This window comes from Myotis myotis, unplaced genomic scaffold, assembly GCF_014108235.1.
Source record: "Myotis myotis isolate mMyoMyo1 unplaced genomic scaffold, mMyoMyo1.p scaffold_m19_p_9, whole genome shotgun sequence".
NCBI lineage: Eukaryota > Metazoa > Chordata > Mammalia > Chiroptera > Vespertilionidae > Myotis > Myotis myotis.
The window spans coordinates 30593873-30613315 of NW_023416401.1; the positions used below are offsets into that span (position 1 = coordinate 30593873).

The window sequence follows — 19443 nt, forward strand, 5'->3', positions numbered from 1 at the left end:
CAGTAAAATGATAAATTTTGGTATGTGTATTTTACAATAGTAAACACGTAACTAATGCCAAAAAAGAAAAAATGGTTCTAAGACAAATACCCAGGTAGCTACTACCTGGAATGAACAAATATTAATGTTGTGTCATTTTATTTTGTGTAAATTTTAAAAGTAAACTATTACCAATTTAAAAAATGAAACTGAAACTTATATATATATATATATATTTTTTTTTTTTTTTAATATGGAACGCTTCACGAATTTGCGTGTCATCCTTGCGCAGGGGCCATGCTAATCTTCTCTGTATCGTTCCAATTTTAGTATATGTGCTGCCGAAGCGAGCACTAAATATATATTTTTTATTGATTTCAGAGAGTAAGGAAGAGGGAGAGAGAGATAGAAACATCAATGATGAGAGAGAATCATTGATCAGCTGCTTCCTGCACACCTCATACTGGGGATTGAGCCTGTAACCTGGGCATGTGGCCTGACTTGGAATCGAACTGTGGCCTCCTGGTTCTTAGGTCAGTGCTCAACCACTAAGCCACCAGGGCCTGGCAAAACATTACTCTTTAAATATATATATATTTTTATTGTTGATAGTACTACAGATGTCCCCCATTTCCTCCCCTCTACCCCCCTCATCCCAGCCCCTACCTTAGGGCCACTGAAGGAGGAACGCAAGAGGCCAAAGTGGTAAGGGATTTAAATTTATTAGGTCATCTGGAAAACCAGATGGGCTGAGCCCCACAATGGCGCCAGCACCCAGGGACAGAGAGTCAGAGATTTTAAAGGACTCTATGTGGGATTTTTCTGGGCAGATAATTCTCTGGGCAGGTTCGAATCCTGGGATGGTCCAGAGGGGAAAGATAATGGTCTTAGCAAGTGGAATGTGGTCTAAGAGAAATGGAATGTTGGTGTGAAGTGGCCTAAAGGTCAGTTCCTAGGTGACCTTTCAATTATTTGATCATTACCCAACCCCCCAGCTCTTCACCACCCTATTCCTGTGTCCAAGGGCTATGTATATAAGTTCTTTGAAGCACTATTGAAGGACTTGCTTTATTCTTAAATTATATCGTGGATTAAAAGGGGCCACATGCTAACCTGACAAGCTCAGGAAAGGTCTGTGTCGTGGCCTTGCAAACTCAGAGACCTAAAGTAACCACAAAGGATGGTCAGAATTTAAAACTTTTAACCTAAAGCAGTTTATGGCAGATAGTCATGTCCTAGACTAGAATCTTCCCTGACAAAAGCCATCCTTTACTTTAACTAAGCCTGTCTATTGTCGTGTGTATCTGTGATAATATACCTTTGGCATATCAGGGTAACTTCCCTCTTTCCAGACTCCTCAGGGCACAACCAATGTACCAGAGCAGAGACTACAAAACCACTCACTGTTATTTTTATCATATCAATTGTTGACTATTAATTGTCCTATACCTACCTATGTAAAAGATGTATCAATTTACTTTTCATCGAATCCCAAAAGTTTCCCCACTTTGCTTTCTCCCTTATCCCTAATCTATCACCAATGAATTTCATATAACCCACATAAGTCTTCTCTTTTGATTGTAATAGCTACACTAATAAAAGACAAACATGCAAATTGACTGTACCTTAGCTATGCATTAAGCCACGCCCACCAACCAATCAGAGCGACTATATGCAAATTAACCCATCCAAGATGGCGGCCGGCAGCCACGGAGCTGGAGCAAGCAGGAGGCTTGGTTGCCCCAATGATGGAGGAAGCCAACTTCCTGCCGCGGCGGCTCTGAGCTCCACTCAATGCAACAAAGTTTCAATTATAGAAGGTAAATAAACTCCAGATACCTGCTTTCAGCCGGCCATGGCCTCAGAGCTGGAGCGAGCAGGAGGCTTTCCCACCCTCCCGCCCTGGCCGGCTCTGAGCTCCTCTCAAGGCTACAAAGTTTCAATTATAGAAGATAAATAAATCCCAGAATAAAAAAAAAAGAAAGAAAAAAAGGAGAGGCTGGGAGCTTCCGTCGCCGGCGGGGGCTTGGCTAGCCTGAAAATGGCCCTCAGCCCCTCACCCAGGCTGGCCAGGCACCCCAGTGGGGACCCCCCACCCTAAAGTGGGTGTGGCCAGCCTGCAAACAGCCATCAGCCCCTAACCCAGGCTGGCCAGGCACCCCAATGGGAACCCCGACCCTGAAGGGGGTGTGACCAGCTGCACACAGCCATCAGCCCCTCACACAGGCTGGCCAGGCACCCCACTGGGGACCCCCACCCTGAAGGGGGTGTGACCAACCTGCAAACACCCATCAGCCCCTCACCCAGGCTGGCCAAGCACCCCAGCGGGACCCCCACCCTGATCCGGGACACCCTTCAGGGCAAACCAGCCGGCCCCCACCCATGCACCAGGCCTCTATCCTATATAATAAAAGGGTAATATGCAAACTGATCCTAACAGCAGGACAACTGGGAATGACTGGTCACTATGACACACACTGACCACCAGGGGGCAGACGCTCAATGCAGGAGCTGCTCCCTGGTAGTCAGTGCGCTCCCACAGGGGGAGCTTTGCTCAGCCACAAGCCAGGCTGATGGCTGCCAGTACAGCGGTGGTGTTGGGAGCCTCTCCCGCCTCCTCAGCAGTGCTAAGGATGTCCGATGCAGCTTAGGCCTGCTCCCTGCTGGCAAGTGGACATCCCCCGAGGGCTCCCGGGCTTCCAGAGGGATGTCTGATTGCTATCTTAGGCCCAATCCCGGGGAGTGGGCCTAAGCCAGCAGGTGGTCATCCCCTGAGGGGTCCCAGACTGCGAGAGGGCACAGGCCGGCCTGAGGGATCCCCCCCCGAGTGCACAAATTTTTGTGCACTGAGTCTCTAGTATAAAATAAGATACAAAACTGCCATTCTCTAGAACAGTGGTTCTCAACCTTCTGGCCCTTTAAATACAGTTCCTCATGTTGTGACCCAACCATAAAGTTATTTTCGTTGCTACTTCATGACTGTAATGTTGCTACTGTTATGAATCGTAATGTAAATATCTGATATGCAGGATGGTATTAGGCGACCCCTGTGAAAGGGTCGTTTAGCCACCAAAGGGGTCGCGATCCACAGGTTGAGAACTGCTGCTCTAGAACATTATCTCAATGCATTGAAATTTTGCTTTTCAACAATGGTCAACAGTTTGGCTTAAGTATTAAAGTTACAAAAATTCTTTACAGATTTGAATGTTTCTTACACTGACAATACTATTTAAGTAGAAAGACTAATTGACTGCTTACTCTTCTGTCACTACAGTTTCTTCTATTTTTCATATGCCTTACTGTTTGTTTGTTTTCAATATTTTTTAATTTACTGATTTTAGAGAGGAAGGGAGAGAAATAGAGAAATAGAGAGAGGCATTGATTTGTTGTACCACTTATTTAAAGATTCATTCGTTGATTCTAGTATGTGCCGTTGGCATATCAGGAAGATGCTCTAAACAACTGAGCTACCCAGCCAGGGCTGCCTTACTGTTTTGTTTTGCTTTTTTCTGATCAGTGTTTTCATTATTTTACATGTAGAGGGACATGTTTTCTCCCCAGTATTTTAATCCTCTCAGGCAGTTCTGTACCACAGAACTTAAATGATAGAAATGTGTGTGCTCCCATACATTAACCACCATGTGGCCGTTGAGTATTTAAAATATGGCTAGTGTTGATGTCAGAAACATCCAGACCTGTAGAGAATTTTTATGAGTTTATCTGAACCAAACTGATGACATGCCAGAAAGCAAGATCTCAAATACTCTAAGAATGACAATTCTGCAGTTTCTTTTATACATTTGGATTCATAGAGGGAACCTAAGGAAGATTACATGTTAACAAGATTAGGTGCTCCCTTGAGAGTGGTGTGGGCGTTCACAATGAGTGCCCTAAGATGTGCCTCAGTGGTATGCAGTCTTTTTGAGCTAAAGGCAATTTTAGCTTCAGGCTCAAGAGAAACTTCTGCCTCTCTCTTTAACTACCTAGAAGACTTGAATTAGGGATCCTGCCAGTAAGAGATTATCAGGGATAACCTTTTTGACTTGGCAAGAATGGCACCAGGTATTATACCATTGGGGTCAGAATGAACCTCTGCCAGGCAACCTTGGTACCTGAGTTCGTGATTGGAAAGAATTCAGAGCCAAGACTCAAACCATAAGAGAAAGTTTATTTAGAAAGTCCCATGGCTCAGTTGGTTGGGTATTGTCCTGTGCACCAAAGTTGCTGGTTTGATTCCAGGTCAGGGCACATGTGCAGGTTTGGGCTCAATCCTTGGATGGGGGCGTGCAGGAGGTGGCAGATAGAAGCCTCACTTTCACATAGAAGTCTCACTTTCTCTTTCTCTCTTCCTCTTTATGTAAAAAAAATAAAATAAAATAAAAATTCACAGACGTAGAAGTGAGTGGTAGAAGAAATGGGCTCAGGAAGTAATGTGCCTGGTGTGGGGAAGTGGAGGGTGGAGGGGAAAGGCAGAGGTATGACCTTAGGAAGAAGTGTATACTGGGTTCTCTATCGTAAGTGCTTTTTTTTTTTTTTTTTAATATATTTTATTGATTTTTTACAGAGAGGAAGGGAGAGAGATAGAGAGCCAGAAACATCGATGAGAGAGAAACATCGATCAGCTGCCTCCTGCACATCCCCCACTGGGGATGTGCCCTCAACCCAGGTACATGCCCCTGACCGAAATCAAACCCGGGACCTTTCAGTCCGCAGGCTGACGCTCTATCCACTGAGCCAACCCGGTTTCGGCCTTAAGCGCTTTCAAAGCTTGGGATTTTAGGGGAGAGACCAGAGGAGGATCCCAGTAGAGAATATTCATCAGCTTTCCAGGTGTTGTGGTCTCCACTGATTGGTCGATGCCAGGGCAGGCTGTTGTTAATCAATGCAGCTGGTCCTGATGTCAGCCAAGGCCTCACTTGTCTGGTTTTTTTGCTTTTCTGGGCTTGGCACTGAAATACAACTGGGGCCTAGATGTTATTTCTAGGAAGGAAAGGTCAGGGGGTCCAAACCTCGTGACCAGTGATATGCTGGGGGAAGACCTGGAGGTGAGGTCCTTATTTATCCAGCTTTGCACACTGCCAGGCACCCAAGGCTTTCCACCTGTAACTTTATGTACCTGGCCTTTCATTCTTGCTCTGTTCATGGGCCTACCACAGACCCACCTCAATAGCAGGCAAACCTTATTTAATAAACATCTGCTCTTATTTTTATTCTGCAATGACCCTGTGAAACCCTCAGGTGCATTATCTCATCCCTAGCACAGAATGTCTTATATACCTAGATCCCCCTTTCTTTCTCTAAACCTCTCATAAATGTGGGAGTCTGACTCTGTCATGTATGTGGGATCCCCATACATATGCATTAAATTTGGTTATTTCCTCTTGCTAATCTATCTTATGTTTACTTATTAGGCCAGACAGAAAAACCTGGAGGGGAGAGGAAAGTTTGTTTCTCCCCTACAGTGGTTGGTTATGCCTGTGAGGGGTCTGAAAAAAGAGGATTACGTACTCTGGCTTTTCTGTGTTAATCTAGATGCACAAGAACAATGGACAGGGCTTGGTGAAGGCAAAGATAAACCTTTTTAAAGGTCTGGGAGGTGACTACCCACCGTGACCTGCTTATTTAGGAATTTTATGAACAGGTCACCCTGTGATTTGCTACACAGAACCCTTTTTGTTCACACTAGTGCAACCCAGGAACTAAATTAAAAAATATATATATTTATTAATTTTAGAGAGAGGAAGGGAGAGAGAAGCATAGATTTGCTGTTCTACTTATTTATGTATTCATTGGTTCATTCTTGTATTGCTCTGGCTGGGGGTTGAACCCCAAAACCTTGGCATATTGAGACAATGCTCTAAGCAACTGAGCTACCCAGGCAGGGCCTAAAACTTTAATTTGTTAAAGAAAAAAGTATTGGCCCTGGCAGGGTAGCTTAGTTGGTTAGAGCATCATTACAATACACCAAGGTTGGGGGTTTGATCCCCAGTCAGGGCACATACAAGCAGCAACCAATGACTGCATCCATAAGTGGAACAACAAATCCATGTTTCTTTCTCCTTTTCCTCTCTCTCGTCTCTAAAATAAATAAATAAAATTAAGGAAAAAAAATTTATTGTGTTTTTTGAGGATAATGAGGTGAGGGGCTAAAGGAGCCACTGCAATGAGTCTTGTGGTGGGAGTGAGATTGAGCTTGTTTTTATTATTTGATTGATTTTTAAAGCAAGGGAGAGAGAAAGAGAGAGAGAGAGAGAGATTGATTTGTTATTCCATTTACTTATGCATTCTTTGGTTGATTCTTGTATATGCCCTGATTGGAGATCAAACTGTTTTAAGCTTCAGGAATGGCACCAAGTGTTAGACTGGTGGGGTCACACTGGACTTGGGTTCAGCAACTTCAGTACTTGGGTTCTGGCTAGGAAAGAATTCAGAGCCAAGACCCAAACTATAATAGAACATTTATTTGATTAACCACAGAGGTAGAAAAAGTAATTCCTAGAAGACATGAGCTTAACAAACAAGTTATAGTGGTAAAGAAAAGTAAAGGAAGGACTCTTGGAGTTAGGGAGTGAGGAAGCTAATGGTAAAGTGCCTGGGGGTGGGGAGAAGAAAAGGGAAGGGAATGGCCCTGGGTCCAAGGTTCTAAGGGTTTTAAGGTGGAGATTTTAGGGCAGGTCTCAAGATAACATTTCAATAGAATATTCAGTAACTTTCCAAGTGTGTCAATTTAGGGTCTAGGTCTCCACTGATGGATTCATGGTCACCAAGGAAGGGGGTTCTTATTCAATGTAGCTGGTCCTGAGGTCAGCTGTGGCTGGTTTTGTTGCTCTTCTGGGCCTAGAGCTGAAGTACAACTAAGTCTAAACATTATTTCTAGGGAGGAAAGGTCGGGGATGGGGGGGAGAGGGGGGGTCCAAACCCCATGACCATATGCTAGGGGAGGAAAGATCACCCTGGAGGCAAGGTTCCACCCCTCATTTTGTCCTTTTTTGGGGGGTAACTGACAGTCCTATTTTATTTTATCTTTAAAATTTTTTTTATTGATTTCAGAGAGGAAGGGAGATGGAGAGAGAGATAGAAACATCAATGATGAGAATCATTGATTGGCTGCCATCTGCACACTCCCACTGGGGACTGAACCCGCAACCCTGGCATGTGTCCTTGACCAAAATCAAACCCGAGACCCTTCAGTCCGCAGACCAATGCTCTATCCACTGAGCCAAACCAGCTAGGGCTACATTTTGTCCTTTGCTAGGCTTCTAAGGCTTTCCATCCTGATGACCTTCAGTACCTAGCCCATCGTTCTTGCTCTGCTCATGTCTGACTGCCTACCACAGACCCCACAATCTTGGCATATCAGGACACCGCTCTAACCAACTGAGCTACCCGCCAGGGTGAGATTTGGCTTGTTTAAAATATAAAATTTATCAAACAAAATTCAACAGAGAACAAGTTGATGGTTGCCAGATGGAAGGAGGCGGTGAGGGGATGGGTGAAAAAGGTGAAGGGATTAAGAAGTACAAATTGGTAGTTACAAAATAGTCATGGGGATGTGAAATACAGCATAGGGACTGTAGTCAATAAGGGAGTTACTATGTATGGGTCAGGTGGGTAGGAGACTTATCAGGGGGAGAGGGGGTCACTTTGTAAAGGATATAACTGTCTATTCACTATGCTGTACAACTGAAACTGAAACAAAATATCAAATGTAAACTGTAATTGAAAAATAAATTTCAACAAAATTGTATCACTTGTGCCAAAACCCAAAATACCAAATCCAGATTTAAAACCTTACCTAATTGCTGTCTCAACCTCTACCAGAAACATAATCAACATTTCTGGAATTTTTCTGATCAGTATCAAAGAAATAATCTGTCAAGTGGGCCCTCTCCAAACACCCGACCCCCACTTCCAAAGAAGAGGGGATTTGCATGATAAAAACCCCTGGTCTTCCTTAGCTCTAGAAAAAGAAGTCCTGGTGTGAAGATAATCCTTTCTTTTCTTTGTTAATAGGTCCCTTGCCCCACTTCCCTTTCTAAAAAAACCCCTCCATTTTGTACCTACCCCTCGGACCTCCCTACTAATTGCTAGATGGGGCAATTAATTGTTTAATAAAGCCAATTTAACCTGGCTGGTGTTGCTCAGTGGTTGTGCTTCGGTTTATGAACCAGGTCACGATTCAATTCCCAGTCAGGGCACATGCCCCCCCACCCCCCACCCCCAGTCGGGGCGTGCAGGATGTTTCTCATCATTCATGTTTCTCTCTCTCTGAAATCGGTAAAAACTTTTTTTAAAAAGCCAATTTGATTTTCAAATTTACTTAGTTGAATTTTTAAAAACTCTTCACATTTCTTATAGAGATAAAACAATATAACCACACAAGTTTACCTACAGGTAACACTAATTTTTAAATTGCATGACACAATCTGTGTTCTCCCTAGTTCCGAGAGATGTGGCCACTCCTCGTGCTATAGTGATTTGTCACAATACCCTGAGGCTTTAGTTACAGAGCTGGCATCTGGGCTGATGAATATTCTCCACGAGGGCTGAGGAAGTTCTTTCCAAAGTTGGACACAAGCCTCTAAAGTGATCTAGGTGATGTTTAAAATAAAACAACGGGAAAGCAAGAACGAAGGGGTCTTACGGCACTTCCTTGGCCTGCTCCATTCACGCGAACCCCGCGGTACTACACCTCCTTCCTGGGGTCATTTCTAGCGAGTCCAGGATGTGGGCCACCCCCCAGGACCCGGGAGAGCAACCTCTGGGTGGGTCTCCTTGGCTCCACCCTCTTCACCTAGCACCCCCCCCCCGACCACGCCTCCCCTGTGAGTCCCAGGAGTCCCGCCCCGCAGCCACCAGTCTCAGCGACGCGATACTCGGCGCGCTGACGTCTGACGCTCCAGGTACTTTCCCCGCAGCCGGTCGGGCTTGGCGTGGGGGCGGGGCGGAGCGCGGAGCGCGCATGCGCCACAGCGCCAGCACTCTCCCGGGATCGAGCGGGGGCCTGAGCCTCTCCGCCGGCACAGCTCCGCTCGCGCTAGCTCGCTCCAGCGGCCATGTCTGCCACGATCGAGCGAGAGTTTGAGGAGTTGGATGCTCAAAATCGCTGGCAGCAGTTGTACTTGGTGAGTCAATGGCTCGCGCAGCAGGCGCTGTACACCTCCGTGGACCCAGGCTCGCGCCCGCCGGCTCCCTCCCGCGTCCCCCGCCTCCCGCTCAGGGCGGAAGTGGTGGCGCGCGGGCCGCGTCAGGGCTGCGCCTGCGCCGACCGAGTCTCTGTTCCCTTTTGAAAAAAAGACTTTAAGTGAGGTGTGTGTTGGGGAGGGCGGGGGATGTTTATCGGAAGCGCAAGCGCAGAGTTAATTCTAGAAGGCGGCACCACAGCGGCGTCTTGTGGCACGCGCGGGCGTGTTTCTCGGTCCTGGGGTCGGGTGGGGATGCGGGGAACCGTGAGGCCGGTGGTGATGGGTATGGGGCGGGCGTCCGAGAGGCCGCCGTAACTGTGGGAAGGGCCGGGATGGGGGTTTGGGGGGGGGGATGAAATGAGGGGAGACCCCCGGGCTCTGGGAGCTCGCAGCGGGGAGCGGATGCTGCTGCTGTTTCGGATCAGGCTTCGCCGCCTCTTGCCCGGCGCCTCGTTCTGTTCCCAGTTACCTTTCCCGCTGCCCAGGTGTCGTGTGGCCGCGGGGGCCGAGGCCGGCCGGGACGCCCGCTTCCTTGCCTGGTTGTGTGCGTGGTGCCTGGGCCTCTCGCCTTGGGAGTGACTGAACCGTAGTGGTGGGGAGCGCTCCTGGCGATCAGCCGTCCGAGTGGTCTCAGAGCCCCATACCGCAGCGTGTGGAGCGAGCGACCTCCGCAGAGGTTCCCGGAAGGAGGCTGGGCTTCGGTTGTATCCAGCGGTTCTCAACCTGGCGGTCGAACGACCCTTTCACAGGGGTCGCCTAAGACCATCCTGCATATCAGATATTTACATGACGATTCATAACAGTAGCAACATTACAGTTATGAAGTAGCAACGAAAATAACTTTATGGTTGGGTCACAACATGAGGAACTATTTAAAGGGCCAGAAGGTTGAGAACCACTGCAAGGGTGTCACCCTCTTCAGTTTTCTTTACATTAACAATAAAATCTTATGTATGTGGTTAAGCTTGTCTCATAAATGTATACGCCTGTGCAAGCACCACTCAAGTCAAAATAACCTTTCCAAAAAAAATAATAGTAAATGACCTTTCCATCACCCAGAAGGAACTGTCTTGCGCCCTGCTCCACCCAATAGGCTACCACTATTTTGATTTCTTGACACCATAGGATAATCTTGGCTGTTCTGGAACTCTTGTAAATGGATTCACATACAGTAGTTGAGCTCCTGACTAGCTTCTTTAGCTCAACTAGAGAACCTTTTAATTCAAATACAACTTTTTTTCTTTTAAAATGACCTAATTGCCTATTCTCATCTGTTTAATTATTATCATATTATTCCCAAGATTGAATTGAGTGTGAGTTAGATGCTGTTCCTACTGGTTGGTTCACTTGGTGTGCAGTAAAAGAAGAAAAAAAGCTTTCCTGTAAATCTTGATGGTCCTGGGTTTTTCCCCATTCCATTTAATTAGATGACAGTAAAAAATGTTTTCGTTGTCATTATGCTCAGAATGTAACATTTTTCTCTTGAACACAATAGCAGGAAGTGTAATAAATATTTTAATTCACATGGGTATAGGATATGTTAAGATAGGGCACTAACTTTAAAGGACTTTTCCAAATATAGAAAATTTTAAATGCACATTCTGGTAGGAATCTGTGAGAGTCTGCCAGCTGTGTCTTTTCCAGTTACATTTATTTTAGCAGAGACTGCTGTCTCCAAGTTGCTAGTCATACATCAGAGTACAGATTTGAGAAGAGAAAGGTGAATGTGACAAGTTAATTCAGCTTAACATTTTGGTTAAGCAGTTTGATATGTGTACATATCAAAATTCAGTGAAAATTATAATCCCTCTCATCAGAAAAATGCACTAAAAATTTCACATTTCATTTCAAGGAATTCAGGAAGCCCTTCTATGGACTCCTGCCTAGGTGTCCTTTAGGTTACTGGGAAGGGTCCCAGGTTCGATTCTGGTCAAGGGCATGTACCTTGGTTGCGGGCATATCCCCAGTTGTGGGGTGTGCAGGAGGCAGCTCATCGATGTTTCTCTCTCATCGATGTTTCTGACTCTCTATCACTCTCCCTTCTTCTCTGTAAAAAATCAATAAAATACATTTAAAAAAATAATAATAATAAAAATAAACGGCACTACAGACCTGGTGCCAACAAAACTACACTTGGCTTCCCCCAATGGGACACAGGCCCCGCCACCACCCCAGAGCAACACCCCACCAAATTGTAGCTAACGCTGCCGAGACCCCATGGCGCAAAATGCAGCCCACAGCCCAACCCAGCCTGGAAAGGGTCGCTGTGGGAACCAGGTAATGATGTCATGTAGCAATGCCTGGCTTCCTCTCCCTAGTGACTAGCATCCTTGGAGTTTCTTCAGCCCAGGAACCTGACTTGCTTTATAGCCGGGTGCAAACATTTTACAGTTAACCAAATATTTGTGAAGTGTTTTCCCATGCCTCATCTCATTTGATCCTCTCAGAAATGCTGGAGTAGGTAGATAAGAGACTCAGTAGAATTCTATTTTCTTTTCATTAGCAAGACACGAATAATGATATTAAAATATTTCTTCTAATTAATTTCCTTTCAATGTGCATGAATCCATGCACCAGGCCACTAGTGTGTGTGTGTGTATATATATATATATTCTATATATATATATATAAAAGCCTAAACGACCTAACAACTGAACGACCGGTTGCTATGATGCGCCCTGACCACCAGGGGGCAGATGCTGAACGCAGGAGCTGCCCCCTGGTGGTCAGTGTGCTCTCACAGTCAACCTCCTGCGACCGGCCAACCTCCTGGGGCCAACCAACCTCCCATGGTCCCTCCCCAAGGCTGGCCAGCCCCCCCCACCCAATCTCCAGCCAGGCCGAGGGACCCCACCTGTGCACGAATTCATGCACCAGGTCTCTAGAGTGTGTGTGTGTATTTTTTTTTAATCCTCATCTGAGGACGTGCTTAGAGAGGAAGGGAGAGAGAAGAGTACAGAGGAGGAGAGGAGAGAGAAACATTGATTGGTTGCCTTCTGTACATGCCCTAACTGGGGATTGAACCCGCAACCTTTAGTGCACAGAAGTGATGTTTAACCAACTGAGCCACTCCTGCCCAGCCTTCATAAATCTTTTTTTTAAAATATATATTTTTATTTACTTCAGAGAGGAAGGGAGAGGGAGAGACAGATAGAAACATCAGTGATGAGGGAGATCACTGGGGATCAAGCCCACAACCCGGACATGTGCCCTGACTGGGAATCAAACCGTGACCTTCTGGTTCATAGGTCGATGCTCAACCACTGAGCCATGCCGGCTGGGCTATAAATCTTTTGATCGGAGCATTTAATCCATTTGCATTTAAAGTAATTGTTGATGGATATGTATTTATTGCCATTTTATTCATATTTCATTTTTTCCCCCCTCTTCTTAAAGAAGACCCTTTAACATTTCTTGTGAAACTGGTTTGGTGGTGATGAACTCCTTTTGCTTTTTCTTGTCTGGGAAGCTCTATCCTTAGTTCAAAATCAGCGTTGGGGTCTGGCCGACAGCTGTATAAAGCCTGAGAAATCATTTGGTCTGGCCCTGCCAAGGCATTAGGGGTCAGTTAATTAAATGTTTGACCAAATATAGCAGGCTAATTTTTTTTTTAACTAGGATAATTTTTAAGTTGATAATTTTGTATGGCCCAAGAATGATGTTATAAATATCCAAATGGCCTTGGCAGAAAAAAAGTTCCCCATGTTCTAAATGATAGCTTTGCTGGCTAGAGTAATCTGGTTATAAGTCCTTGCTGTTTATCACTTCGAATATTTTATGCCAATCTCTTCTGGTTTGCAAAGATTCTGTTGAGAAATCAGCTGACAGTCTTGTGGGAGCTCCCTTGTAGGTAACTGACCAATTCTTCCTTGCTGCCTTTAAGATTCTCTTTTTATCTTTTTTTTTTTTAATATATTTAATTGATTTTTTACAGAGAGGAAGGGAGAGGGATAGAGAGTTAGAAACATCGATGAGAGAGAAACATCGATCAGCTGCTTCCTGCACACCTTCTACTGGGGATGTGTCCGCAACCAAACCCGGGACCCTTAAGTCCTTAGGCCGATGCTCTATCCACTGAGCCAAACCGGTTAGGGTGATTCTCTTTTTACTTTTAACCTTAGCCTTTTTTATCATGATGTGTCTTGGTATGGGTCTCTTTGGGTTTATCTTGATTGCAATTCTCTCTGCTTCCTGAACTTGTGTAACTTTTTCTTTCACCAGGTTAGGGAAGTTTTCTGTCATTTATTCAAATGGAATCTCTATCCCTTGTTCACTTTCTTCTTCTGGTACTCCTATACTGCAGATATTACATTTCACGTTCCAAAGTTCCCTTAAACCAGCGTTCTCAACCTGTGAGTCGTGACCCCTTTTGGGGGTCGAACGACCCTTTCAAAGGGGTCGCCTAAGACCATCAGAAAACACATATATAATTACATATTGTTTTTGTAATCATTATGCTTTAATTATTTTCAATTTGTAACAATGAAATTGGGGGTCACCACAAACATGAGGAACTGTATTAAAGGGTCGTGACATTAGGAAGGTTGAGAACCACTGCCTTAAACTGTTCTTGTTCTTTTTAATTCTTTTTTCTGATTGGGTGTTTTGTTTTGTTTTTCTACCTTAACTTCCAAATCGCTGGTTCAATCTTCTGTGTTGAGCCTTCAGTATGTGCTTTATATCATATGTGGTATTCTTCATTTCTGCCTGAGTATTTTTAATGGTTTCTATGTCCTTTTTCATACGGTTGAACATCCTTATAACCATTACTTTGAGCTCTGTTTCTGATAATTTACTTGCCTCCATTTCATTTAGCTCTTTTTTCTGGTGATTCTTCCTGTTCTTTCATTTGAGCCTGTTTCTTTATTTCCCCATTTTGGCTGGCTGTCACTTTGTGTTTGTTTCTATGTATTAGATAGAACTTCTATGACTCCCAGTCTTGGAGGGGTGGCCTGCTGTCATAGGTGTCTTTCAGGACCCAGTGGTGCAGTGTCTTTCATCTCCTGAGCTGGGTACTCTAGGAATGTCTCTTGTGTGGGTTATTTGGGCCTTCCTATTGTTGAGTCTTGATTGTTGTTGGCCTGTTCATGGGTGGGATCAACCCTTAAGCTGGCTGACTGAGGCTCAACACTAACCACAGTGTGCAAGCTGCTGTGCAGGTGCAGTCTCGAGGTGTCTTGTTGGGCTCAGTGGCACAGTCTTTCAGATCATCTGTGTTCCTTGCTCCAGGAATGTTAATGTGTTATGTGCACACTCCCCTGTTGTAGTTGTGACTTTATGAATGCTGTTGGCCCTGGCCCTTTCATGGGTGGAGTTAACTCTTCAGGCTGGGTGGCTATAAAGATAAACCTCAATCACTGTGTATGAGATGCTGTGCAGGGGCTGCCCTCTCAGGTGGAGTTGTTCCCAACAGCATCTGGTGCCTGGTGGAATCTTCCTTTGGGTGTGTCACATTTGTGGCTATTTGGGTTGAGCTTTTGGTTTTGTTGGTTCTGGGTCCACTTGGTTGGGGTTCAGGTACAGGTCGCTGTCAGATGTTGTGTGCAACTGGTTTGGGCTACCTGTCTGGAGCTACCACACTGTTTACTGTTTGTGTGTGCATCAAGTTGACCTGAGTGTGTATGGAGGGGCTAATCTGTGTAGATGGGTTGGCTTGCTGGAGTCAGATAAGTAAAAGATTAAGGCTCCCTGAGGTCAGTGTCCACCTGTTGGCTACTCCACTCCCCCTTGAGGTTGCTTGGACTTTCTTTAGAATTTTATGCAGAAAAGTTGTAGAGTGGGCCCAAGCTGGCCACGTGCCGCTGACCCTTCCATAGGGTTCAAATTTGGTAGGTTGGGCAGACAGGGCTAGTGAGTCCTTAATTTGGGGCAGTGTGGTTTGACACTTAATGGGGAGAATGTGGCCCCTACTCCAGAGCAATACCATTCACTCTCTGCCAGAGTCTCCAACTCTAGCTCTCTCAGGAGTAGTGCACCACAGGTTCAGAGTGGTGTAGCCAACTGTCCTCACTGCAGGAGCAAGCTTGGCAGGACAGGACGGGAGTCACCGGGACTTGGGCAAACAGATTGAGACAGCCTTCTCTTGGCAGTGGCATCGACAGTGAGGCGAGCTGCACTTCTCCTTTTAGCTCTGTAGCCACGCCTGCTCAAGTCCTGGTCTAAAGTAGATAGATGCACTCTCAAATCTGAGCCTAGTAGGAAGGGGCCAGGGCCAGCCTGAGAGGAGAAAGCTGCACACCTAGCTCTGCAGGCACATCTTAGAGGCTCCCACAGAACTGCATTCCAAAGCTCCCAGCTCTGAGGATGCTCCTTGCTCCCTTCCCCCCTGCAGGACTTGGAGGAACAGATCAAGGCAGCCTTCCACTGGGGAGGAGTGAGCGACTATCCTTCTCTTGGCTGGGGAGCACACTGGCAGAGACCCTGACCAAAGATCTCCCAGCAGGTTGCACCAAATGTCCCAGTTGTGAGTCGTGATGCCTTTCCCCTGTGAGGCTGCACCAGCAGGATGGTGCTGGCAGGGCTTAGAGCATTGGTTCTCAACCTGTGGGCCGCGACCCCTTTGGCGGTCGAATGACCCTTTCACAGGGATCGCCTAAGACCATCCTGCATATCAGATATTTACATTACGATTCATAACGGTAGCAACATTACAGTGATGAAGTAGCAACGAAAATAATTTTATGGTTGGGTTACAACATGAGGAACTGTGTTTAAAGGGCCAGAAGGTTGAGAACCACTGGCTTAGAGGAACAAATCAAGGCAGCCTTCTGTTGGGGGTGGTGTTGGCCCTTGGGAGAGGACTGAGCTGCTTGCCGCCTTCTAGCTTGGTAGCACACTGTCAGAGACCCTGACAGGAGGCTCTGAGAGGGTTGCACCAAATGTCCCAGTGGACGTGTGCTTGGCAAGCTAGTGCCAGCAAGAGGATCATCAGATCAAGGCAGTCCTCCATTGGGAATGGCACAGGACCTCCAGAGGCGTGCAGTTGCATCCTCCTCCTAGCTCTGTAGTTGCCCGCTGCCTGAGACCCTGACAAACGAGTCTTCTGTTGGGGGTGGTGCCTGCCTACTCTGTGACAGGGGAAAAGATTGGCCCTTGTTCCAACACCACTCAGTTCAGTGGTCCTCTGAGAGTCTGTCTATAGTTTCTTCAGTAAAAGAGCACACCTCAGCCAACAGTCCTTTATTCCTGACTTGAGCTTGGCAGGGTGGTGTTGCCAGTATTTGGAGGACGGGGCTAGGTCACTTTCTCCAGCTGGTACTGTTAAGAGTAGAAGTGCTTGACCCTAGAAGATGGCACTTGAGGGCAGTGTGGGATGTTTACTCAGGACCTGGACCTCAGTAGCTGACCTCCCAGATCTCTGGAGATATGCCATCCAGATCTTCTCTTTACGGCTTCCATATGCCCTGAGTCTCCTTCCCTCTGTTAGAGCTCTGGGTCAGTTCCCAAGAGCAAGCTCCTGTCTGTGCCTTGGCCCTTTAGGAGAGCACCCAGGATTCTAACAGACTCCCTCCTCTTTCCAGCGAACAAAGTTCCCACTTACTTTTGCTACCAGATGCTATGCAGGTTCTTCATTGATTTTATAAATCAGAGCTATCTTATTCTAAAATACTTCCCTTGCAATGTTTACTACATATTCTCCTACTATTGTCTAGTCTGAGTGTTCAGTGCTTTTACATGGTTGCGCAGTCTCGTGTATCAAATGCCTTGACTTTCCTTGAAAATTGCCTACTTTCTCACATCTTTGGAATCTGCACATGTTGTATATGCTCTGTGCCTATCTTATCTATTTGAGAAATATCTTCAAGACCAGACTCTAGAGGAGAAGGGTAAAAAAACAAAAACAAAACAGGACTAGACTCTAGTCTCCTTAGGCAAAATTATATGCTCCTCCTCCTTGATTCCTGAGGCCTCTATATTTTATTAGAGTATTAGTCACATTGTTTTATTATAACCGTCTGTCTATCTAGCTCCTTCAGGGTTGCCTCATTTTTCTTTGTTTCCCCACTATCTGACATGCTAGATACTTAAGTATTCACTAAGTAAAAGAATAGTGCTCTCCTTTAGAAGTACCAGCACTTGGTTTATTCCAACTCCCTCATTCACATCTAAGGAGACACCAATTCAGAATAAGGTTGTGACTTACATAAAGTTATGTGCATTAGTGACACAGCTTCGACCCACATCTAGTCCTTGTGATTCTCATTTCAGCATTGTTCTAATTTGCCAGTATGACCATCTACACTGCTTTCTTCTTATGGTCTAGTTGAGATTAATGGCACTGAGGGAATTTAAATTTTTGATGGCAAGGAATGAATGGAATGTGTTATAAAAGGCAGGGTCATTTTGGGACTGGAGGCCTTTAAAATAGTACCTGGGATCCAAGGATAAGACTGGATTTCCAAGTCCCCTGAAACTGTGCTAAAGTGTGTGTGCGTGCATGTGTTAGCATGCTTGGTTATTTAGTTTCTATGTGATTCCATAGCTTTTGTCAGATTCTTAAATCTCTGTGACTTTTCAAAAGATAAGGCTCCTTTTAAGGGAAAGGAGCCTTGGGAATGGTGCCCCAGTAGAGACTGTGTGACTAAAAATCATATTGTTCTGCCTTTGACATACATTCCTGTAGGTTATTGATACTTATAATTAAGAAAATTCAGATAGTTGCATTTGTGCCCTAGTCTTTCTGGCTTGCCTCTTGTTTAATATCTTGATTTTAACAGAATCTCCAACAAACTTTGTGTGTGTGTTTGTTTTTTTGCTTCTCCCAGATCATTATTGTCCACAGAATTCCCTGTTTGCAGTTGGAGAATTATTGTCTTGCAGTCTCCTGCTGTCCTGTCTCCCTGCCTGTTCCCTTTGTTCTCTTATTCTGCTCATTCTCTTCCAGAAAGTAAACTAGCAATATGGACAGATAAGATCTAGAAAAGCAAGATTATAATTAACGTAAGTGTGCTCTTCACTTTATCAAATAAGTATATATATAATTTGTTTCTCCTGGAAATTCCTATCTAGATTCTCTATGCTCTGTTCCCTGTGGCAGTTCCACTGAATGCTCCATTAAAGTCGTTATTTCTTTTTGGTGAAGCTGTTAGGGGCAGAGAATATTTAAACCAACTAGTAAATTAGGACTTTTGATAATACCCTTCATTACTTTGGATAATAGTGACTAGCCATATGCTAAGTCAGTTTAGCCTAGATGATTTAAAACATAGCAGTTGAGAAAGACAATTCAGCAGACTAATTTTGAAAATTATAACTTCAGATTCTACTATTTTGAGTAAAATACTAAACTTTTCTATTCCGTTGTTACTTGGAATGATGTTCTATCTTGTCAGGCATTGTGTGAAACTGCTATTAAGAATGAATATAGTGCTATTTTATTATTATTTTTTGTAGTGCTATTTTAAATATTTAATGTAGTGTTAATGTTCTATTTATAGTAGAGTAATAGTAATGGTTATAGATTGTAAATACCTTTTGAGACCTTTAAAATGAAACCTGTGAAAGAGAGAAGTGTCCATGTATATAAAATCCTCCAAAATTTACCTTGTGACTGTAGGGCTTTTATAGGCCCCTAAAGACTTCGAGGTTGATAACCTATGAAAAGAAGTCCTGGTCAAGAAGCTGATTTAAGATTAGATACTTTAACCTATGGATTTCTGGTATTTTTTCAAATGTGATAGTTTCATGTCTTCTTCTTCTTTAACAATCCAGTGTATCTGATTTAATATACTCTTCATTCTATCAGTTTCATTTGGTTCATGTCACTCATTTGTAACTTTAATTTAAACTGCTTTCATTCCTCTGCAGAAAAATCTCATACTGAATTATTTTATTTCTTCTTTCACTGTATTTGAACAGTTTTATACTCTGAAAGCTATCAGTTCCTCTTAACAGTTTACTTAATAGTACTTCTAGGAATTCCTTAAGTGGGTTGGAGTAAGGTCGTATGGCTCCTAGAATGTGTACCACTCTATTCCTAGTCAAGGGATGGTACGCTGGGGTAACCTTAGAAAATTGTAGTCACTCTATGACGATAGGAATTGCTTCCGTGATGATTTATGTTTTAACCAGTGAAGTTACTAAAACAGGTTCACATTTCAAATCTGAAAGTTTTTATTTTTTAAAGACATTTTATTGATTTTTCTACAGAGAGGAAGGGAGAGGGATAGAGAGCTAGAAACATTGATGAGTGAGAAACATCAATCAGCTGTCTCCTGCACACTCCCTACTGGGGATGTGCCTGCAACCAAGGTGCATGTCCTTGATCGGAATCGAACCT

At 44.6% G+C, this 19443-nt stretch overlaps 1 protein-coding gene and 1 non-coding gene across 5 annotated transcripts in view; one reads left to right on the forward strand and one right to left on the reverse strand.

Moving 5' to 3' along the window:
- Positions 1-226: 226 nt before the first annotated feature.
- LOC118663942 lies at positions 227-333 on the reverse strand. The gene has a single exon (XR_004970223.1). It is a non-coding gene; the product is annotated as a U6 spliceosomal RNA (small nuclear RNA).
- An 8591-nt stretch (positions 334-8924) lies between these two features.
- PTPN2 (protein tyrosine phosphatase non-receptor type 2) overlaps positions 8925-19443 on the forward strand; it is a 67563-nt gene continuing 57044 nt past the window's right edge. For 2 of the 4 annotated variants that reach the window (XR_004970134.1, XM_036323696.1), the window contains exon 1: positions 8927-9104. Coding sequence is in view for 3 of the 4 variants with exons in the window: in XM_036323696.1 (XP_036179589.1) it covers positions 9036-9104 (69 nt within the window). In the remaining variant the exon portion in view is untranslated. Of the gene's footprint in view, positions 9105-19443 lie in introns of all 4 variants that reach the window. The other 2 variants (XM_036323695.1, XM_036323697.1) reach the window with 2 other exon arrangements.